General features: G+C 40.0%; 1 protein-coding gene across 1 annotated transcript; it reads right to left on the reverse strand.

Annotated features, from left to right (window-relative positions):
- Positions 1-11,199: 11,199 nt before the first annotated feature.
- LOC307033580 (uncharacterized protein) lies at positions 11,200-23,047 on the reverse strand. The gene is made up of 3 exons (XM_079672109.1): positions 22,521-23,047; positions 13,702-13,768; positions 11,200-12,182 (listed from the first exon to the last, which is right to left on the reverse strand). The coding sequence occupies exons 1-3, from the start codon at positions 22,931-22,933 to the stop codon at positions 11,904-11,906; spliced, it is 759 nt and encodes a 252-aa protein (XP_079528235.1). The 5' UTR covers positions 22,934-23,047; the 3' UTR covers positions 11,200-11,903.
- Positions 23,048-24,504: the final 1,457 nt, after the last annotated feature.

A 24,504-nucleotide genomic window follows, 5' to 3' on the forward strand; every position in this document is an offset into this window, starting at 1 on the left:
ATATACTCAGATTAAATCTCTATGTGCTCATCATTTTAGGAAAAAATAGCCTAGCAACATTCAATTACTGTATAGAAAAACCACAAACTTACCTATTTATAGACATTTTCCCACATGTTTGAAAGTGTTTGAGCAGCAAGTGAAGCAATGATTTTTGTTTATCTCCCTTCTTTTGAAATGATAACGTCACAATTTTGCAATATAATTTGAGTATCAGTTAGAAATCCTACTTAAATCACGATCAGACACTAATTAAAAAATTGGACACATGTACATGACTATATGACAGATAACTATATGTGTCTTTTTAAAGAAAACACTCCTGATCAGATGACATAAAGTCTAATCAACTTTATCACAGATTTACATTGTTGAGCATCATGGATCACAGCTCAGGGGGAAACCTGTAAGTGCGCATGTGCAGTGGCCAACGCCCTCATGTTTAGAGCACATACTGTTTATGTAACCTACTTTCTGGATAAAAAAAATGCTCTTTTCTGAATTTCAGGAGACACTTAACATAACAAATGTGTCGAATACTTATTTATTAAAAATGATTTACTGGTCAATTTGAATGTTATGTTGCGTGTTGTCCACCAGAGGGCGGACTCGACCAGCCTATGGTTTGTCTGCTGATTTCTTATAGCCTGTGTTGGATGATTATTTTAGCTTTAAGAGCACCTTATTTGGTCGCAACATGTTTTAAAATCTTACATCTGACTGCTGCCGCAGCGCATATACCCGCAGATTATTGGCACCAGTGTCGCAGGATGATGTGTTTGCTGTAGATGCCATTTGAAAATATAGGCAGTGTAAGCACTGTAGAATCTAATTATTTCTTTGCAAAACCTAATTAGGCATTAAAAAAGGTTAACGCCAGCGCCTGAAACGTTTTTGTTTAATAATCCCATTACTGACGGCTCATCATGTATAAAATGGTGCAGGAGGACACTAAGTTTCCACTTGTTAAAGGGAATCTCTGAGAAATAGTCGCAGACTTTTTGACACTATCTGCGATTGGGAATTAGGGCTTGTAATTAAACTGCGGAGCCTCAGCAGAGCACAGAGTAAGTAAGGCTGCAGCGCCCTGCCTTGCATGCATTTTCTATGTTTAATTGATCTGCCTACTGCAAGAAAGATTGTCTCTATATTCTGCTTTTCTCTTTACAATGTCTTAATGTGCCAGGCATGACAGAACTCGTTAAACAGGCAGCGTACAGTGATAATATCTTGATGATTTTTAAGCGTCAGCTCCTCTCGGACCGTTACCAGTCACTAGAGAGCTGAAGGTGAGAATTTAAATGAGACAACATTTTCTGCCCGAGTTTTAATTTATCCAGGCTTCTGAGGAACAACTGTGATATCCTGAGACACGTTATGAGAGAGAAATGTGTCGATGAAGACTCAAATATGAATATATAGTATATTGAAGAGTAAAGGGATGTTACAGTGATGCAAACAACATGTGTGCCAGAGCCGTATTAACAACTTATCAGGACTTATTCTGATGTGTAATTGCTTTTTAAAGTATCAAATTAAAACTATGTTGTTGGTTTCTTGAAAATAAATATAGTTGTGTATCTTAGCTAACGTGTAAAGGAGCCTACAGATCATAAAAGTAATATACAGTGTTGAACATTTTTTTTATAGGATAACCCACATACAAAAATAGTATTTTTTTAATTATTTTTTTACAGTATATTGGAGCAGTTTCGCAATGTTCCCCTCCTCTTTGCATCGGTCTAACACAAAGACAGGTTTCTGCGCCAGTTATTCACCTACAGGATGAATGACTGTTTATTTAAAATAAAAAATAATAGGGAAAATGAAATACATCAAAAGCGAAAACGAAAGCCAAATAAAAAACATATTTACGGGTTATTATATAATAATAAAGTGAAAAATAAAGGAAGGAAATTAGGATGTCAGAGGATAATACATTTTTAATATATTACATTTTGTCAACTTTATAACATAATTATTATTGCTGCTGATGTGTTATCATTATTCGTATTATTATTTTAATATTGAACGCCGCGAATATTTTGACTACTGCGAGAATAAGCTTAATAATATTTGTATTTTCTTACGTACAACGACCTTTTTACGCACGTAAACAATGCGCTGTTAAACCTACATTCACTTCATTCTAACAACTGTATTTAAACCTTTCATTCGAAGCTTTGAGGATAAAGAAAGAAAGAAAGGAGCAGGCAGTGAGTGACACACCAAAGCTTTCTCAGAGAGATGAAACTCGGTGTGTCCTGACAGGAATGCGCTGGTAATCGCTCAATATCTCCGTGTTTGGATCCATTCGGCCCAAAACAAACAGGGAGTGGTAAGGGAGGAAAATCGGGACAAGCGAGGAGGAGGTTTGATGGGGAGGGAAAGAAGGACACGGTGCATTTCCCTCAAACTGGTTAAAGCAACAATACAGAGACTACAGACTTCCCTGCCTATTATCTCGTTGTCGGCTGATCTAAGGAAGGCGTTTCACACTTCATGATGGAGAGAACCCCCCCTTGATTTACAGGGAAATACAACAAAAAAAGCATTTTACTCGTACGCTATATTTTATATTCCGATTAGTATAAAATATAAAGAACAACCAAGTGGTGCTTTCGGCTCTGATAAGTGTTTTAAAATGTGTCATTGCCTCTCAGTTGATTCCGCACATTTTGCTTTGATGCATTTTTACTTATACTATTTGCAAAACCATAAAATGAAATTGCGAGATTATAGTCTTCTCTTGTCAGATAATAATACTCTTACTAGTCATATGTTCTTCTCTATGGCTCTCGGGTTATTGCAGCATGCAGCTCATGTGTACATTTTGGTTGATATTTTCAAGCAAAAAAACACTGAAGTATTTGTTTTTATTCAAATGTGATAATAATAATAATAATAATAATAATAATAACATTGATGACCACTGATGACCATATCTCAATTTCAATCTTCAGCACATTTAAATATCTGATCATGCAACATTTTCCAAAAGGTTTAGAGAGACTCAATTGACCATGTTTGCTGCTGTCATAAATACCCAAATGACAACACTTGTCATGCATGTTGAATCTTAGTATTTGGCCATCTTATGGGAGATTGACAACTAGTAATTCCCCATTTATTTAAGCAACATATCACACATTTCAGAGGAGTTTTCTTGCAGAATGCTACCCCTCTAACATGGTGTTATATGCATGCAGTGACCAGAGGCTCTTCTTTCGGCCTCTCAGCTTTCATCCTAAGCTTTTTTCCAGCATGCAAGGCATCCATCTCATGGAGGAGGCTCTGCTGTACAAAGCATCTGATGCTACATTTCCCTTATTCTACTTTAAAGTCTTTAATGTGTGTTAAGACTCATAACTCCTTCTATATTAATCTTTGAGAATCTCCATGATCTTTCCTTTACTCCACACTTGTCTCTGCACACTGGCTTCTGATTGATGCGATTATCTCAGGAGTGAATTCAGGACAAAGGGAAGGAGCTTCCTGTAGGTTTTGGGATGCGAAGAGTTAAATCTTAATACAATGAACATCCTTTAACAGGAGAAGTGTGCACAAACAATATGTTAATGGCAATATAAATGCATTATCAGCAAAGGGCAGCTTTTTGTTTCTTTTCAAATGAAAGTGTTTTTTCGTGAAATGTCCTAATTAAAAATACTAAAACATTATAAACACAACAAATATAATCACAGCTATTTTCTTAGAGGGTGCATTCATGTCTTTTTTTATTGTTTTAAAACAAGCATGTTGTTTTAAGGCTGGAGGGAATCGGATGCCCACAATGAGCCTTGAGCCAAAATCTATTGACACCGAAAGCTGACTTTTCCCTTTTTGGGAGTAAAGCTATGTTTGTTTCTGGGCTGAATGGGGGTCTATAATGGAACTGATGGCATCAGGATTGTCACCACAAATGGTCTGGGCGTTTTGCAAGGCTGCTTGACAGACCCCATTATGTCATTGGTCACGTCCCTCCACTCCTAGTCCTTGCTCGCTTGGTCTTGAATGGGAGTGAATTAATCAAACGGTTTGAGAGAGATCAGGCAATTTAATGCACTTTATGTCAAGGTCTGCAGCGAGGCGAGACCCCCGGCCTCCCCTCTACCTGCATCTTACAAATCCAAGTACAAGCTGAGAACACAAACCGTTTATGTGGCCCACAACTGATCGGATTTTGACCTTTTATTCAATGGAGCTTTAAAAAAATAAATCTTAAATGATCACTTTGCTGAGGGGTCTTGTGGTGTGTCAATAGTGAGTTAGTCAGAGATAGTTTACTGAAAACTTAAATTATGTATTTTTGTATTCATTTATATAGAGTCACTATTAAAAATGTAACATTATAATCATGCAATTATAAGATTTTATATATCCCAACAATAATGAATTTCTAAGAGCCCATTAGATGAAATTCAATATTTGTATCCTATGGAGGGTTTGTTGTGTGTCTGAGGATTTACAGATCTTGGAATGAGTGCTGCTGAGGGAAATAGTGTGACACCTATAATTGGGTGTCATTCATAATTTGGATAATTTGTGTGGAAATTCACCCTTGAGGACTAAGCAGACCCCACCTGGAAAACAAGCCTCGTCAAGCCTGATCTATGTGCTTAATAGATTAAACACTGATATAAATCTTTTAAAAATCAAAGCACAGCCTCAGTCATATTTTTTTTCTCCAGGAGGGAAAATGGTCCAAAGGGTGCAAAGTGGAGCTCTGTAACGTTATTGCTTTATCCAACACAATCAAACCGTGAATTAATCAAAGCACTCTGCGTCACTGCGCTATGCATGAGCATTGTTTGGCTGTAATGGATGGCTTTAAAATTTTACGTTATTATTTCCCGTCATTTCTGGAAACAAATTGAACATTTATTGCATATATATTAAAAATTACACAGTCGTCGAGAGAAGCTGATGTCTCTTTTATTGAGGCGCACCGAGAGGTGAGGTCTCCGCGGATCAATTTCCCTGTCTTGTTACTCCCGCAAGAGGATGTTGGGAAAATGCCTGCACCGCTAAATTGATTCAGAAACGAATTCATAACTTGGGGGGTTTAAGCAATTTTGAGGCGCCTAGTTTTTTTTTTTTTATCGCCTATCTTTTCTTTTGTTTCGTGTTTTGATTGCTTTAAGCAGACAAACAAAGTTTTGTATCATCCTCCTTTTTTCTCAGCTCTACGTTAGTCCAAAAAAAAATGCATTTAATACACTGGGTTTTGGGTGGCTTCACAAACATAGCCATTAAGCAGTCACAATGCTTTTATTGTGCACTTGATCTCAAAATAGAGGCTGGTCTGACTGCAGGGTCCAGACGAACCTATGGAAAAGGCCTTGTCTTTGTCTGCCTGTACGGAGATGAATGGCCCGTGTCAACCAGATGATTAGTTTGCGCTATTAAATTGTCAAAAAGGAAGGATTTTTCCCTAATAGTGCCTTTTCTTGAAGAATTATGGAATTCAGAGTTGTTTGCGACTGCCAGGGAACTAGCAGGGCTTCGCGGGGTTGAGGGCGAAGGTCAGACAGAGTTCTCAGCGTCCAGTGAGCCGCAGTCAGGGGAGGATGTGGAGACAAATGTGCGCCTATATGTGCTGCAGGATGGCAAGATTAATCTAGACATTGTATCAGAAGAAGGATATCCATGCAGTGACACTGTGATTCAACAACATGAAGTGAGATCATCCGTCAATGAGCAGTCACAGAATGCGTAAAAGTCGTGCGTAAATGCGCAGAAATGCCTAGAAAGCCAGAGTAAACATCAACAACAGAGAAGACTTAGCGTTCACAATAAAAGATGGGGAACACAGGATTAACAGCCTATTTCAATGTTAAAATTCGAACTAATAGGAGACTTCAGCTCATATATATTTTTTAATTATTTTTGCGTAATTTCAGACGCTGGTAGTGCCACATCTCTCCCCGTGTCATGACTGCCATGCTCCACCCAAGAAACCCCCCTCCATTCTGCTCAACCTCTATTCTAGTGCCAACGTTTTGTGTTAAATGTTAACAACTTGGCCCGATCCATTTAATCTGCAACAAAACAATCTGTGTTGACTCAAACACTCGCCCCCTTTGTGCCCATTATGTGCCTGCCCTCACTTGAAGATTTATGTATTTTTGATATTAAATTCCTTCTGTCATCAAGACTGTTCTCTTGTTTACTTTTCTTGACCCGTTGACCTCGTTCCCCAAACTTTCCCATATTTAAGGCGGGACCCTCACCCCCCAACTTCTCCTGCTCCACCGCAGCTGAATGCTGTGTGGCTCCTTTTGTTGGCATGTGCTGTTTGCACTGTTCTTGAACTTCATTGCGCTGCCCTGTCCCCATCCTGTACTTTGAACCCTGCGGGACAATATTCCTCCAGAAAAGAACGCCCTTTTGTTCTCAAGCAGGGGCTTCAAATCCCTGCATGTGCAGTTTTTATATTATTCTGGGCCACTGGTTGTCAGAACATCATATTTTGGTAATTATCTGCTCATTGATGCCCCGCCAAGCTTCACGTCATTTCTGCGCGTCTGTCACAGTCTGCATTCATGCAGTGTTGACGCAGTTGACGGATGCCCATATACCTTTTCCATATATGACGTCCATGTCCTCTATACAAGCCTCCCTCTGCTGCCCAGCTTGCTAATTAGTTAAACAAACGCTCATACTAATGATCCCACTGGCCTGGTGAGCTCTGGGGTTTTTGTTCCACCACTTTGCCCCAACTTCTCCTGCGGGAAACGTGGCCCCTCTGACCCGAGCTATCATGGCGCTGTGGAGACGGCTGGGCCGCCCTGTCCGGAGTCCGGCCCCCCAGGGGCCAAAGGGCAGCGTCCGAGGCCCGGGAATGCCACCACCAGCTGCTAGCAGTGACACCATTTACAAAGGGGTCTTGGTGAGCCATCCCTCTATGGGCTGTCAGTGTTGTGACAGTGCTGGCTTGACATTTATTTACTCTCTCATAGGACCAAACACCACTGGGTTGGTTTCAGTAGCCACCAAGTTTAATTTGACTCCAACACCTCTGGACGGCTGTTTCTTTGGGCACCTCTTTCTAGAGAGGATCCCTTCATAATACAGGGTTTATGATCTGTTTTTGCTTTATTATTTGTCATAAAATAGTTTACTGTGCTTTTAGATCAGTTAAGAGTCAGTAATAACAAAAATGGTGTGTTGGCAGGTATTAAGTTTATCTTTGACAGTTTGATCACTTGATTCTAGAAAAGGAGAGCAGAACATCCGGATCAAATACAAATATACTATTTTCCCCAAACCTGGCAACCCAAAAATGGTCTTATATTTGTCTGATTTACATGGTCTATAAAGAGGTAATCACACATTTAAGTAGAAACCCCCTTATTCAGGTGCCTTGTTTTGGTACAACAAATGAAACGTGCAAAGTGAGGTTTCATAACCTTTCAAGCCAAAATGTGTTGTTTAAGTATTAGCTGAGATATATCATTAGCACATGATTTGTTAATCGTTCATTAAAGCCATTAGTTACACATCATAAGCCCTTCACAAAATGTGCCTCAGGACGTAGGCGAATAATGCTCCACATATCTTCGTGTTTATTCGCAATAAGAAGATAAATTAAATATATTCCTGTCAAATGCTGTTTTACGTATAACGTTAACTGCCTAATAAATCACTCTATTGCTGCTCATTTATTGTTTATTTTCACGACGAAACAGCATTTTTTGGGTTTATTTTAGAAACCATTCAGATTTTATGTCTTGTTCTTCCTGAATTCAAACGTTTTTCTTTGCCCACAGTGCCTTTCGGTTAACACAGACCCATTACGCGCTGTCTCTGAGGCTCTCGGTGTTATTTGGACAATGTTTGGCCATTTACCCGACCCTCTGTCTGCGCGCTCCAAGGAGGTCTGGACAGAAATGGATACTAATTGCGGGGACTGTACACTGCTGGCTGGTGGAGGCCTGCAGGCGGTTGCAGGACCTGCTTGTCACCGCCTAATTGACAAGGGCTTGTCTGTCCTGGGAGCAGCTGCTGCTAAACACTGGCGCACAATCGCAATCCTGACACGGCCTGCACTCGCCTCAAGGAGTTTTGAGGGGAAACGCCGTTAAAGGGAGATTTATTGAATCTCCCTTTGGGGTGACGGTGTATTAAGTACGCAATATAGGCTTATTTCCGCGGGTGAAAGGGGAGCCACACTCCTGATATTAATAAAAGAAGGTGCCAATTAAACCAGACAGGTGACATTTCGTGTGACATTATGAATCACTGCAAACAAGACAAGCGTGGGTAAATAAAAGCTGCCCCTGCTCTGAGATGGGGTTTTAAGGAATAGTTATTTTACTTCTCGCTGCTACATGACACACAATGAGGCTATATGCGCAAATCGGATGAATGCAGGGGCATGTGTTGCACCAGCCATTCAGCGAGAACACAAATAACACCAACCCTCACAGTAAAATAATCAATTCACTATTCTGGCCTGCTTCTATTAGCCTATATAGCTGAATGCAAAAAGCCAAGCAAGTATTGTTTTGGTCTGCAAGTGGAAAAGGTTTCCCTGCACTTTCCCACTGCCTGTAAAGAAACGGTGCTTTTTGGCCCTTTTGAAGTGAAATCGTGATTTTTTCCCCTGGTGTTCTCCGGACGCGCTCCTTTCTCTGTGTTTAACAATGACAACACTGGAGGAACCCCGCCGGTGCGCCACAGTTGGGGATCCCCCGGATTGTTTTGGACATCTTTGGATTTCATCAATCAAAATGACTGCAGTTTTCCATAAAAATGCTGAATTTGGTGCTGGAACCGAGCGGGCAAGGTAGAAAATGCGAAGCTGTCCTTCTCGATGATAAATGGCCATCCTTTGATTGAGCAAATAGAGAAATACGTGCCGCAGTCTACTGAGAAACAGAGGAAGATTGTTAAGGAGAGAGGACTTGTCTCAGATGATGCCAGAAATGAATCGAGCAGAAACATTGGGCTGTAAAAGCAACTGCATTTTCCCAAAGCTTTGAGAATATGCGGGATATATAAGCAAGACAAACCTTACATTGACTGGATATGTCTAACATTATATTAGAATTCACATTTGTTTGCCATATTTTGCAGAATAATGTGTTTTTTTTACCTGTTTTTGAAATAAATATAAGAAATATAGAGTAATGGGATTAATAATACCTCTAACTGACTGATGTTATGTGTCATGCCAGTAGAATTGGTCTTTCTTACCATTTTACTGGGTGTAGAAAACCACATAAGGACCAATAAATATATAGAATATAGATATGATGTTTATTTGGCCTGGATCTACAGGAAGCTGATCCTGTATCCCTTTACTGCACGTTTGCACCGATAAAACCCCTGTTAACATGGAAATATCACATCCTATTGACTAAAACCCAATTATCCGGCGTCTCAGCGGCAGCTCTCGTTGGAGCGGAGCTGGGATGAAATTAGAAAACTGCAAAGGAAAACTTTTAATTTCCTGAAAAAAGCAATTAGGAATGAACGGCGCCTCTCAAGGTGTCCTGTCTAAATGGCCTTAATGATGAGGCTAATTATCCAATATTGACATTTTGTCCCGCCTCTGGTCAGCAGGTCAACAGTTGGAGATTAATGACACTGGACGGAAGTAAAAGGACAGGAAACCAAGTGTAATGTCACTATACTATTACTGTGTTACATCTGGTCTGTTAGGGCCCTATGTTAGGACATATTAGGGTTTGAAAGGACTTACATTGTGTCTGTCAGAGCCAATGCTTCTGTTTTGACCTTATTGTTCGTTATGTTTGTCTGAATATCAAATGTTTTTGCACAACAAAGATTGATAGTCTGTGTTTGACCTTATCTTATAGGTTTAACTCATTATGTTTCTTCTTTAAAAGCATCCTGTGTGTTTTCAGCCCTGGTTCATTATTCTTTATGATTTTAAGACAGGCAGGTAGGATAGTAGCTGAAGACACTATCCTCTCCCTCCTTCCGCCTCCTCTCTGGAACATATAGCAGAGTTGACTGGCTTGTCGAGCTTGAAGAATTGTTTAATTTCAGGGCCCCGGCGTTTCCTGAGGTGAGGTCTGCATTGGCTGCTAATAGAGATCTAATTGATGGGCCGAGTCCCGTTTCCGTGCTCTCTCTCCCTTTATTGCGCCCCGGCGTCTGCTGTAAAATAGGTCTATAATCAGATTGGGCTTATTCCTCCTGGAGCAGAATGAGAGCTCAGGGCTGCAGAGAGATGAGGCTACAAAAAAATAAAAAATAAGAAGAAGAAGAGAAAAAGTAAAATTAGGTTAAGACTTGAGTAGAAATTCGACATACTGTTCGGGCTTGATGAAAAACTGAAAAGTGAGCTTAAACATAGAAATCCAACTCTTTCTAGTTTCCTTTAAAATATAGAAACTTGAGTGAGTTTACTGTGACATTATCAGGTTTCATCTGTCAGAATATCACTTGATTTCTTAGGGGATTCGTAGTTTTGCAGCAATATTTATACACTGAACCCCTCATCTAAAATTCTCACTTATAAGATTACTATAGATCTTCCATAAAAAGGCTCTGTTATTGCTGCCTTCTGTAATGATTATTTTAACGTGGTTATGTGCTTTCATGACTCAGACTCTCACTTCATGATCAAATCTACTTCCTCGCAGGCCAGTCTTGGTTTGTATACCAGTGTTTTTGCACCCAGAAGGTACACAAGATGTCAATCACACATCAGAAACAGAGTGATTTCTCTCTCTTTCTGCTTCTCTCCCCATCTCCTATAGAGCTTCCTGCAGGGCTGTGATTGGCCGGCCTGTCGGAGCAGTGATAGCAGCCCTGGAGCCGAGGATGATTGATGATGGCGAGGGCAAGGCCGAGCGCTGGCAGCATAAAGCCCCATAGACGCCTCAATAAAGAGCCTGGCTAGTGGAGAGCCGGGGCCCCCGCTCAATAGGGCCCCTCCGAGAGAGGAGTGCATGGAGAGGGAGGGAGGAGGGAGGGAGGGAGGGAAGGAGGGAGAGAGGGAGGAAGGGAGAGAGGGAGAGAAGCAGAAGGAGAGGTGCTCTGTTGTTGGATAATCCGTTTAGCTATCGAGCCAGCAGCCGTCTGAGGCTGGATAAGTGCAGCGACGGATGTGTGTGGGGTGAAAATAGCAGGGGTTTGGCTGGTGGAGTGCTGCAGGGGGGGGTGGGTGGGGGGGGGAGGGGGGAGGATGTGCAGAGAGAGGGAGAGATGGATCATCCAGTCTCAGGATGCATAATGGAGGAAAAAAGGAAGCGGATGAACAACACTGGAAATGAGATCTGGAGCCTGTTTTTCACACACAGTAGAAATGATCACCGGACAGAATAAAAGTGGACCACATCAAACTGACCTGTGTGTGTTTGGAGCAAAGTGAGATGCTTCAAATACTCTCGAGGTTTTTATTCAAATCTATGTTAAACAATTTGCCTACGTTAAGCTTTAGGTGAATCTTACAATCTGGCCACTGAATTGAGGACAAAATCAAAGTTGACCACACATTGACTGACCTCTCTGTTCCCGCTGCTCTGCTGGCCGTCACTCACTGCAGACGCAGAGCTGTGGTGACCTTTGCTGTAGTGACCTTATTTAAAATATTACATATTATATAACCAAGTTATTTTTGTCCATAATTAAACCTTAGAGGACTCATTCTCCTTTCAAATTAAGTGGAACATTCGCAAGAGCAGTGAGAATATGTGTACCTGCTTCCAATAAGAAGTGTATTTGTTCTTGTTTTGAAAGCAACATCTACTCTGATCACATGTTGAAGTTTTGAAGTGAAATATTTGACATACTCTAAAGAGGTTTTGATTCAAATCTACCATTTGTGTAAGTTAAGCTAAGTGTATAACAAACTGGCCACTGAATTGAGCACAAAGTTGACCACACATTAGCTGACCCCTCTGTTTTCTGCTGCTCTGTGGCCGTCACTCACTACAAACACATAACTGTGGTGACCTTTGCTGCGTCGGATCAATGAGACCCTGCGATGTTGGATTCCTCCGCTGCAGCGTCCACTGACCGCAGGCAGCCTGTTGAAACCCCCAGCGCACAGCAGCTCTGAAAAGCACAATTAGGCAGAAATCTGCTCCTACCAAGCCAGCTTTCAGTGACTCCAGCATGGAGGCACGGTGTCCTGCAGACCCTCCTGGCTGGAGTTGGCAGGACGAGGGTCTGAGACGGATGGCCTCGTGACGGTCTCTGCTCTGCAGGGTTCACACAGAGCACGGAGGAGACGTTTTAATGCACTTAACTCACTTTATGACCCTGCAGATGGTGCACTGACTTTGATTTCCAAGGTGATTAAAGGAGACTTCAAGCATCAACTTTAAACAACAGGAATCAAGAATCTGAAAGTCAGAATTGTTGATGTTTTTTAGATTTGAATGAGCTTTTAAACATTCAAACAAAAAATACTTTGCATAAGTTATTTTTGTAGCAATGCGTGTATTTTGATCAAATTCCATTGTATTTTTAATGTCATTAATGAAAATAAATCTACAAATGTTTCCACAAAATACCTGCTTTTTGTTGTTATAATTCCAGCTCCTTTATGCATCCATTAAGGAAATATATGCAGCTTTTTGGGGACAAAGTCCATTTGAGTCTCGAGCCATTTGAGATGAATTCAAGACTCAGTTTGAAGTCTCTATTTATGTCCAAAGTCATTTTAATTTCAAGCAAACTCCAAGTTATTGCAAAGCTTTGTATTGAACAGTATTCAAACAAGGGACCCAGATGCACTAAAGTCTGAAGGGTTTTGTTTATTATAATTACATTTGGTTTTGAAGACGCTTAAAAAATGTAATATTTTTTTTCTTAGTAATGCCTTGTGTAATGAAGCAATATTAATTTGCATTTTAATGTCTGAAATGAAAATAAATCTAAGAAATGTTCCACAAAGTAAATGCTCATTGTTCCTTTTATTTCCTGCTTCCTGCTTTAAAGGTACTGCTCTTCCATTTATTCATTAAAAGGATATATGCATTACATTAAATGTTACTTAGACTCTTATATCCAAAGCAACTAACATACTCAATACTGTGGGCAATACCCACAGGAGCAATTTGGGGTGAAGTGTCTCAGGGACACAACGACATGCTGACTGCAGTGGGGTTTGAATCTGTGACCCCCTGATCCGAACACCAACGCACCAGTCCACTGCGCCACAGCCTCCCATACAGCTCTGCTACAAAGGTTTTTGGGAGATGGCTCGAGTCAGCTGCGATTAATTAGTCTTCTCTCAATTCATTTTTATTCCAAGTCAAAGAAGGTCCAGAAAGTTGTTCAGATCTACATATTGACAATTTTGATATTATGGTAAAGTATTTGTGGATTATATTTATAGCAGTGATCACAGCACATTTAAGACATGTTTTAGTGGCTGATTGAACAGATGTGACTCCCTAGTACACATTCATGGTTTAATTCAGAATGATACAAATAATCCATGAAATAAATAGCATTACGACCTAAAATAAAAACCTGGAGGCTTAGATATAAATTTAAAAAAAAATTAAATTAAATCTTTAGGCATTCAAGACTCTCAGCAGACGAGACATATAGAAACTCAAATCTGCTCTAGGTCCAAGTCTAAATTCAACATATCTGAATACGTTTTAAAAACTGCAGACATGATGTCACAATTGCAGATTTTTTAAGGTGGAAGATTGATTGTTGAACGATTAAAACTTAATATTTAGTATTTGCATTTATGATACCCACCATATCTCCAGCATCAGGATCCTCCTTGATCAAATGATAAGTATCAGGGTGTTTTTTTTTGACAGACCTGTAATGAGAAGAGACAGGAGAGCTGAAAAACACTCAACACATTTAAAATAAGACACATGGAAACTACCTTCTGGCTATTGGACATATTGGCCTGTAATTCTAATAGTAAATAATAAACAAAAACACTTGAACAGAACTACAAAGAATGATGTTCACACATGTTCAGGTGCATCACAAAGCCACATGTTGCTCTCCTCCCTGCTTACCTTTGACTTCTGATTGAGTTTAACAGCCTTTCCATGATTACAATCAACGGCTATTTACTAATGAAAGTAAAGGTGCGTAACTAACAACACATTACACCTTATTGCTTTACAGCCAATTAAAGCCACACAAAATCTGTGTAAGCAGTTCAAAAGCAATAGGTTAATGAAAGCGTTACAGTCAAACGTGTCTTTATTGATTTGTGATTAGAGCCGGGGGGTTTATTCACGGGGTTTCCATAACTGCATTCTGCTTCGGATTTTAATTGCTTAATTGGACTGATTATTTAGCAATGGGAACCCCTTCCACCTGTTCCCCCCGCCGTACTTCAAGAAGCATCTGATACTCATGGTGACACCGAGAGGTATTCTCCCCAGGGGTAGAAGTACTCAAAACCTTTAAGTAAGAGTAAAACAATGTAAAAATACTTCCTTACAAGCTTAAGTTAAGTACCATTCAAAATCCTACCAAAGTAAGTAAGTATTATCATCAGCAGTGGAAGAAATACTCTGAGCATTTACTCAAATACAATTACACATAGTAGGTATGATCTTCAAATACCCCAATACAAGTATAAGTCAGAAGTATTTAAACCAAAATGTAGTGTAGTGTAACTATTTGAAGTACAACATGGAAATACACTTTGAAAGTAAGTCTAAAGACAACACTCGAGTTAATGTAGTTATATGTAATACTTTCTAATAGTGTCCTATACGGTGTGTATACATACATACATATTTGTATGTAGCATACAAGATGTGCAGTTAAGTAACAATCTGTGAATTCATCATTTATATTTTCTTACGGACACCTATCCTATTGTATTATATATGTATATTATATTACCTATTATTAAGGATCTATGATTAAAATCCATACGGCAGAGCTAGAGATGATTATTTTCCCTCGTGTTCTTATTCCTTATCAAAATTGGTGCCTACATTCCCCAGAATGCAACTGGACAACTGACAGTTCGGTCTGACACTCTGTTGTGTTAAACTAACCCCTGCGAACGTAGCCGTGCTGCAGAGATCTGGTAATCTTTTTATTTTATTTGTTTAAAGCATGACGTCTTTATACAACACATTTCACAAACTTGAGGGAACCAATCAGTGGAGTTTCCTATATTGTATTTTTTAAGTAAATATGTTTATTTGTCATCACTACTTTTTCCTACTGTTTAATGAATAGAATCATGTCAGATATTATGAATACAAAATGTACATTGTAATATATATTAACGTCGACATTTATTCTTCCAGAAGGGTCTCTATGGTGGATGTCCTCTCTCGGAGTGACACGGTAAACACGTGTTTATGTGCAGGAAGAACAAATCTAATCTGAGCCCATTACCCAGCGCTGAATTATTTCACATTGCTTGTTGTTGTGTGCATTGTTGGTGGGCAGAGGTTAGCGAGAGGGCAGCTCAGATCCAAGCCACCGGCACCGTGCGCATGGGGAAACGTTGGCAGTCGAGCCGGAGAATAATCATACACTAATCTGATTTCCAGCTCTGATAATGGAGGCCAGGCTAAATAAGAAAAATTCCAGGCAAATTTGTGCAAATGAAAAAGGATTCCTCCTGACATAATGGTACGGTGCAAGGCAGCTTCTAATGAGCAATAATCTGTCTAAGAGCTTCTCTCTCTCTGCTTTGGTTTCTCCCTCCATCTTCTATCCCCCCCCCCTGCCTCCCCCACAACTCCAGCTCTCAGCAGCTCCTCTCTTCCTGGTGGTGACACAGATATGGGACAGAGGAGGAAGTCCTGCTCAATAAAGGTGTGCAGTTTTTATCTCATAACATTGCTGATGTATACACTTAAAAAATCACAAGGACATGTTTTGAACACAGCAAAAATATCCATATCGCCAAGTCATTTTCATCCAGTATTATCACTTAGACTATTTTTTGTATTAAAAATATTTACAAATAGATGGAAAATTGCCATGAAAAGGGTTATTTGCAAATTGATTTGAACCATTTCCAAGAAACAAGTGAATTTGTTCTTGTTTTTACAGCCACTAGTCTTATCACAAAACAAAAGTGCAAACTAAATCTTGAAATGTGTTGAATTGTATTTGAGAAAAGTCTAATTACTCCTGATACTCTAGATGTAGATATCTAGCTAGTTAGGTTAAGCTAGGTGTACCAAACAAACCTGCAACCTAATTTAGGGCTCAATAATAAACCAACATATATATTTTAAGTAGAAGTATAGGCCAGGGGACAAAACATCAGTGATGCCTTGTCAACATTACATATTGTCTTTAAGTTCAAATAAATAGACGTAAGGATCCTGTTTTTCATCATATTAGATGATCCTATTCTCAAACTAAAACCTAGACATAGTGAAAGTTAAAAATGGTGCTTCTCTGAATAATACTTGTCTGTTTTTAACGCTTGGATTTTAAAGGGCTCAAAGGTTCAGAAATATATAAACAATGAACATGAAAAACAACAAAATGGCAATAACATTTTACCACCAGCAGCACCATCACACCAGCCAGTACAATGTCACAGCAGCTGTAAGACAATTTAACTCCACAGAAAAATAACACCCTCTCTCCTCCCTCCCTCCCCTCCTCTCTCCCTCTCTCCCCTCGGCCAGCGGCAGCTTGGCTCTGTGTTCCTGACAACTTCCATAAATTATTGGAGATTTTCATATTTCAAATTTCATCTGCATTCATGCTCTGCGGCCCTGCAGAGTGTAGCGTCGGGGTGTCGGGTGGAGAGCCTCCGAGGCAGCGCTGCCACCGGCTGCTGCTGCGCGGCCCCAGAGACCCTCGGCTAATTGAATTGCATCCCCTGATTAGATTATCCTTGCGGCAGCTTGCTGCCAATCTGAAGTATGGGTGCCTTCTATCCTACTTAACCCTTCTGCCCCCCACCCGCTGCTGCAGGCACACACACACACACACACACACACACACACACACACACACACACACACACACACACACACACACACACACACACACACACACACACACACACACACACACACACACACACACACACACACACACACACACACACACACACACACACACACACACACACACACACACACACACACACACACACACACACACACACACACACACACACACACACACACACACACACACACACACACACACACACAGGCAGGCAGAGTGCCCAATATATTCAGGGGCCATCAAAGTTGGCCAGTTTTGTTATTTTTCTTTTGCATTGTCTTGCCTTGTAAAAGGGGCCATCTTTCAGCGCCGGGCCCTCACCAAACTGCCGACCCTGGCAAACTGCGAGAGTCATTACTCCAATTCTGTTTGTTTGTTTTGCTTCTTTCTCTACACAGATTGTGAGGCCGGCTTTCACTGAGGGAGGATCCGAACATACAGATCTCCTCCTGACAGGATCAGAGATTATAGTTCACATTTGAACTGACATCACACTTTATTCTTCAAACAGCAAAGAGCAGTTTTAATCACAACTTCATTATCCTCTCACTCACTTGTGATTATTAGAGATACAACTAAACACATTCATGGTTATGTATTTGGTGTGTTATGTTTCTTATTTATTATCCTTCTATTATTCATTGCAGATGCTCATAACATCTTCTAATATATTATGTTTATTCTCTTTTTGTATTGTGCTTTATTTTAAGTACAATTTGTTCATTTTTGAGTTTTCATACAGAGGGAGATTATTAAGCTTAAAATACAATACAGTTTTGTTAAACATAAGATTTTGTGACTGCATTAAATGTATTAGTGTTTCGGTAATGTCCAATACTTTTGTACACTTAGCCTTATTTTAATGAAGTAGTGGTTGTAACTAAAAATAAATCACATTTACTCAAGTACTGTGCCACGATTTTGCTTTCTAATCGGGTTTCTCACATTGACTGACTTTTAAACACAAAATACTAGAAAACAACCGATTAAGTCATGTTCATAAAATGTGGCATTTATTTTGAAATTTTTAAAGATGTATGTAAACATACCTAAAATGTATATGGTCAAAGAAATGGCAACAAATACACATTATAATTGTCTTTGTGTTTCACAGTAAAGGTTATTTCAGGTCATGATTCACATGTTACAATAAAATCTGAACTGCAACCAAACGCAATTAATTGATTATTGGTTAATGTGAAGGTTTGAAGATTGTTTTCTTCATTTATTATTATTTGTATATATTTTTTTTAACTTTAATCCCCTTTTTTTTTTAAACTCATAAGCCATAACCAAAACCTTTTATTACCATGTTAACTGTTTTTTTAAATACAGTATGAGTGTGTAATTAAGCATAATTCTTCAGTTTTAATCAAACCAATACGTCCCAAAGCTAAATTAGTTTACTTAAAGATTATTTTAAAAAATCAACAAATATTTCAGCTGTGTTTCCTTAAAATGGACAAATAAATAATAGATGCTTAATGTTGATTATGCAGCTTTAAGATACATGATATACTGCAAAAGTGTGTTGTTTTGTTAGAAACACATCCACCAAACACCGCCCTGTGACCCTGTGATGACTTGCCCCCCCCCCCCCCCCCTCAGTCTCCAGCAGCATGCCATCTCATGCGTTGCCACATTTCAGTTTTGGGCCGATGCATAACCCAGATGAATATAAGTGTTCGCTGAGGAAAAGTCATGTTCTGATGTAATTATCATCTATTGCTTCCTGTAATCGTATCAGATCTCTTTGAACAATAATCTCATGGTGAACGTCTGGATGGAAACCCTCCTCCCTGTTTATTGTTCTCCACTCCGGTAAAACACAATCGAATTGAGGACTCTGCTATTAGATTTTTTGCTCTGTAGAATAAACTGAAATCCTATTTTTGTAGGAAATTATCAATACATCTTGGAGAGCAAGTAAGAAGACACAAAAGTAGACCCTGGGTAGAGACAGCGAGGAGGAGGAGGAGGAGGAGGAGGAGGAGGAAATAGATGAAAAATGAGGAAGAGTTGATGGAAAGACTTTCACCAACTGGAAGCAGGATTTATTGACAAACCGGGGTCAGATACTACGGTTTGTAAATCGCATCAAAATACTGCTCCTGCAGGGAAGATACTTTATTGTGCACCTGATAAATCTAGTAAGTAAACTAAGGCAGTGTGCAGTATGTATAAATACCGTTTCACTGCTGAAAACAATGCAATCATGTTATATTTTTGGAGCCTAGGAGAAGCAAAGTTTAGATAAGCAAATCTCAGAAAGTAAAAAAAACATGGGAACATCTTTTTTCCCATAACTTCCCACATCGACTTTCATGTAAACAAAAGAACAACAAAAACAAAACAATATTGCAATCAGCAGCAGGTGCAACTAATGTTTAGAATAATTTGCAATTCAACTTAATAGGAGAGACAAGCAGGTGGGGTTTTCCCTTCCTGTCGTGTGTTATATAGGTTTTAGTGCATGTAAATGGTGTGCAAAGGGTACAATCCCAAAGTTCCCCAGAGACGCCTCCATTGGACTCCTTTGTTTACTCCTGTTTCATAGTTACATCACTATGTAACACTTGCGCTTCTGTTGGCTAGCGCTCCAACACATTGTACGTGATAGGCTAAGGGGCGGGACTTCTAAAAGAGGTTGACCAATCACAACATAGCCGGCCAGCTAACCTATCAGAGCAGACTGGGCTCTGGTTTCAGACAGAGGGTGAAAAGAGGTGCTGCAGCACAGGCAGTATGAGAACAATAAAGAGCTTTTTGAACATTAAAGTATGATATACTGATATACACCTGAACATCAGCAGGAGAGGACTCTTTAAAGTAGAGAAACTACATACTGATATGCACCTGAACATCAGCAGGAGAGGACTCTTTAAAGTAGATACACTACATACTGATATACACCTGAACGTCAGCAGGAGAGGACTCTTTAAAGTAGAGACACTACACACTGATATACACCTAAACATCAGCAGGAGAGGACTCTTTAAAGTAGAGACACTACCTACTGATATACACCTGAACATCAGCAGGAGAGGACTCTTTATAGTAGAGACACTACATACTGATATACACCTGAACATCAGCAGGAGAGGACTCTTTAAAGTAGAGACACTACACACTGATATACACCTGAACATCAGCAGGAGAGGACTCTTTAAAGTAGAGACACTACACACTGATATACACCTGAACATCAGCAGGAGAGGACTCTTTAAAGTAGAGACACTACATACTGATATACACCTGAACATCAGCAGGAGAGGACTCTTTAAAGTAGAGACACTACACACTGATATACACCTGAAAATCAGCAGGAGAGGACTCTTTAAAGTAGGGACACTACATACTGATATACACCTGAACATCAGCAGGAGAGGACTCTTTAAAGTAGAGACACTACATACTGACATACACCTGAACATCAGCAGGAGAGGACTCTTTAAAGTAGAGACACTACATACTGATATACACCTGAACATCAGCAGGAGAGGACTCTTTAAAGTAGAGACACTACATACTGATATACACCTGAACATCAGCAGTGGCTAAAAATAGTGTTTTCTGACAACTTTGCATGACAAAACACCTTAAGGATGAATTATTGCTATTGTATAATACATTATTCTGGTAACATCAAAATAACTGGAATAATACTTCCAGACTTTGAAGCGATGCAGCAGGTCTGCAGAGTTTTGGAACTGGCCTGCAAAATATTGATGACACAGAGTTTGAGGCAAAGCAATAGCTTTAATTCAATCAGTAAAGTCATACAGTAAACATGGCCAGCGACAGAAATCCATCCTGAAATGTGATTTAAAAAAAAGCAGAAGTGCAGCCAGGGATTTACGATTGGACAATAATAATTTAAATGTACATACAATATACACAATTACCTGAGGCTGCATGAGGCGCTCTGCTTTTACTTTGTTTTTAATCATATTTGACAGGCGGATCTATTGCTCAAAACATTCTGTTCTTGTGTAAAAACAGATGGACATTGCTTATGAAAGAGAAATCAGCTTCATAGTTAGAAGAAGTAAGTTAGTTGGTTATTCTATACATTTAAATATATGAGATTGAACTAAGCTCAGACATCGATGCAGTGTATTTTGGCCGAGATTTCATACCTTGCATTGAATTCAGACAAATAGTTTTTTAGTCTTCCTAAAAGTAGTTTAATAAATAAATGTATGTTGATTACAAATGCGAGAAAAGAAAATCCCTGACAATTTGTCAGACCCCTACTGAACATCGATCGTCAGTCATGGTGAGCCTCTCAAGTTCTCCCTTTCCAAAGAGTTTGGGGGTTGTGTGTGTGGTTTTTTTTGTAAACCTTTCTTAAATATTAAGAATCAATTGGTAAAAAGAGTAATTGGTTTGATATTGTGTAGTTTGATCTCAGTGTAAGACAATGTGAAAAGTCACTCTCCATCCATTACTTTTAATTTAACATGGCATGAACGGGACATTAGACGGCCATTTTTAAACCTGTGCTAGCTTCAAAACCTTTATTCCGCCTCAAGCAAGTCAATGGGAATGCCTAAAAAAAAAAAAAATAATAACACCCCCAGCCCCCAAAATCTGCACCGCCAACCCTGAATACATGAGTGTGAATACAAAGCAGCAAAATTATGAAGTATCATGGTGTGTGGGGGGGGGGGGGAGAAAGGGGACATGCCATTCATATTCTCATTCACATCTCCAGAATCTAGAGGAGCTTCACACGGTTGAACTTATCGTGTTTGTTATCGTTGTATTAGCTTGGATGTAGAAGGACAAAGTTCAATGAAGGGAACATGGAAACATACTTGCCAACCTTGAGACCTCAGAAATCGGGAGCATTTCCAAAACCACCGCTGGGGGGGGGGGGAGCTAGTGGATCGCCGGAGCTGTATTAGATTAACATTAACATGCTTATTGTAGTTGTAAGTGCACTGCCTTGCGGCCCGCAGCACCATCCTTGATGGAGCATATGTGTGGGCTGGACCTGTATTTTACAGGAAAGGAGTGAGCAGAGGGTCGGGTCGTCGATTCTTGTTCTGTTAGCTGTGACTTTATATTCCTCACCCTCTCAGACTTTCAGTTGCGCGCGCTGCAAAAGAGACGCGCTACCATGGAAACGGGGGAAATGCGGGAGAAATATGACCCCGGGAGGAAACCGGGGGGGGGGGAAGTGAAATCGGGAGTCTCCCGCGAAAATCGGGAGGGTTGGCAAGTATGCATGGAAACCAAAAATGTGGCGCTAGCTAAATGCTAACCCTTGATTTGCGAAGATCTCACGAAATGTTAGGGCTAAAATTGTTAAAATTAGTCGATTAGAATCTACTTCAGAAGTTTTTTAACAAATATAGGGGCTAGCATGCGCCATAGTTGTTACATAAAGCGCTTAAACCAAAATCAAGAGACTGGATAAAATAGTCTGTTTATCTATTAGCTGCTAATGTTAGCATCTCTTGCTAGCTTGGTGATTAGATGACCTTTGCCCAAATGATTAAACAAAAATGTAAATACGCACAAAACTGATGATTGGAAACACACATATGAAAAAACATACAAACACATTTAAAGGTGTGCTGGGAAGTTTGGTATCTTACCTCCATCTGTTCCTTTCCAATTCAGGAAATCTGGTTCCTGTTTGGGCCTGTAGGCAAAGATGAAGATGAGGCTGATAATGAAGATGAGGCTGATGATGAAGATGAGGATGGGTGATGAAGAAGATGGGTGATGATGAGGATGGGTGATGATGAAGATGGGTGAGGATGATCAGGATGAGGCTGATGATGATGACGGAGATGAGGCTGAAGATGAGGATGAATATAGGTGATGATGACGAGGCTGATGATGAAGCTGATGATGAGGATGAAGATGGGTGATGATGAGGATGCTCAGGCATGTGCTGAAGGTCGGCCTCCTCTCTCCTCCGCAGCCTCCATCCATCTAGCAGCTCTCCTGAGTCACTTTTCATAATTATTGAATTACATTCCTGGAAACCCATTAAGCAGAACATTCTCTTCTTAACCACCTGCTCTCACCCCCTCCCCCGCCCCATTTTACACCATCAATCTTTCAGCGTTACCGGAGCCCCTAAAAGCTTTCTGACTGCTCTATAATGGGGGACAGCGCGGGGTCAGGGGCTGCAGGACTGTGTGCTCAGCATGGGGGGGGGGGGGGCGGGGGGGGGGGGCAGCGGGGGTCAATCTGTGCAGCCGGGCTGCAAGGGGTCACTGACTGGACCTTTGGCTGCGAACAAGGGGGGAAAAAAACATGTTTGTATGTGTAATTATGTGACTGTCTCTGTGTGTGTGTATATCGCGTGTGTGTGTGGTGTGTGTGTGTGTGTGTGTGTGTGTGTGTGTGTGTGTGTGTGTGTGTGTGTGTGTGGGACCTGTTCAGGTGAGACTGTCAGATATTATACATTTGTCGTTTTCAATATGTTTCATTTTAGTAATGGATTCACTGTTGTAGCCGTTTTTCCTGAGCTTGCTTCAATAGCTCAATTAGTAATGTCCTACATTTCCCAGAATGCCCTTGGACATCCTCCAAAGCAGCAAATTAGCTTGCTGCGTTCAGTGGTGGGGGTTGACAGGAGATGACACAGAGGTTTAGTTAGTGGTTTGAGAAGTATCTATGGATATTTTCATATGTATATAGTGAATAAAAGGACATTCTTTCTTCATAATTGCAGTGTTACCACATTCTCAGTACGTTCTGTAAGAGCTTCAAGAGTATAAGATATTGTAGAATAACATTTCACACTATTGGCCCAATAGCAATCTGCATTATGGTCTTCATGACTAGACTTTTATCAGTGCAATGTATTAATGTTGACATTTTAGTTTTAGACTGTACAAAGTTCATTTTAAATATAGTTGTATATTTTTGTATTTGATAGAAACGTAGCAAAAAATATCAAAGTCACGAGCGCGTATTTGGTGCTAACAAGTAGGGACTTCTTACAATACTTCTAGCATTTAGTGTACAGAAATCATTCTTTTTCTGTTATTGACAACATAATGTAAACAAACTGTTATTTAAAGGGGGTTAACATTTGGAAAATATATGAATTTTGAGTGCTGGAGATGTGTATTTTAGTGAAAGTGTAACATTAATATATGTTTTTCATGTTTGTTTTTTATGCAGACAGTGTTTTCCTCTAAGGATATATTACATAGTTTTTAAATTGGTATAAGGATTCAATTATATTTAATACAAACATAGAGCAAATCATTTTAGTTTGGTGTATGGTCAGAATTCGCCTTGTTGAAATGCTGAATGTTTCGGACACTCATCACATGAACATCACTGACATTTTAACATGCGCATAAAGCATTTTGGTATTGTGACGTGTGCTCTTTTCCCTGTGCAGGATATTCCTCTAACGTCAATGCTAAGTGAATAGCACGGTTAGCTTTGTCTTTACCCTGCTGCCTTATTGACTCGCCTGTCAATACCACTGCAGGGGAGATCCATAAAGCCTGCAAATGTTATCACAACATCCGCTCTGTGTGTGTGTGTGTGTGTGTGTGTGTGTGTGTGTGTGTGTATGTGTGTGTCCTAGCATTACCATCCTTGTGGGGA

Source organism: Notothenia rossii (genome assembly GCF_949606895.1).
Source record: "Notothenia rossii genome assembly, chromosome: 3".
NCBI classification, from domain to species: Eukaryota; Metazoa; Chordata; class Actinopteri; order Perciformes; family Nototheniidae; genus Notothenia; species Notothenia rossii.

Bases quoted from the DNA above. Each gene is read 5' to 3' on its own strand.
- LOC307033580 (XM_079672109.1), bottom strand. From the start codon at position 22,933: ATGTTCTGCTTAATGGGTTTCCAGGAATGTAATTCAATAATTATGAAA. The intron at 13,769-22,520 runs GTAAGATACCAA...TTCTCATTACAG, and splicing joins TTGGAAAGGAACAGATGGAG to GTCTGTCAAAAAAAAACACC. The intron at 12,183-13,701 runs GTGGGTATCATA...TGAACCCTGCAG, and splicing joins ATCCTGATGCTGGAGATATG to AGCAGAGACCGTCACGAGGC.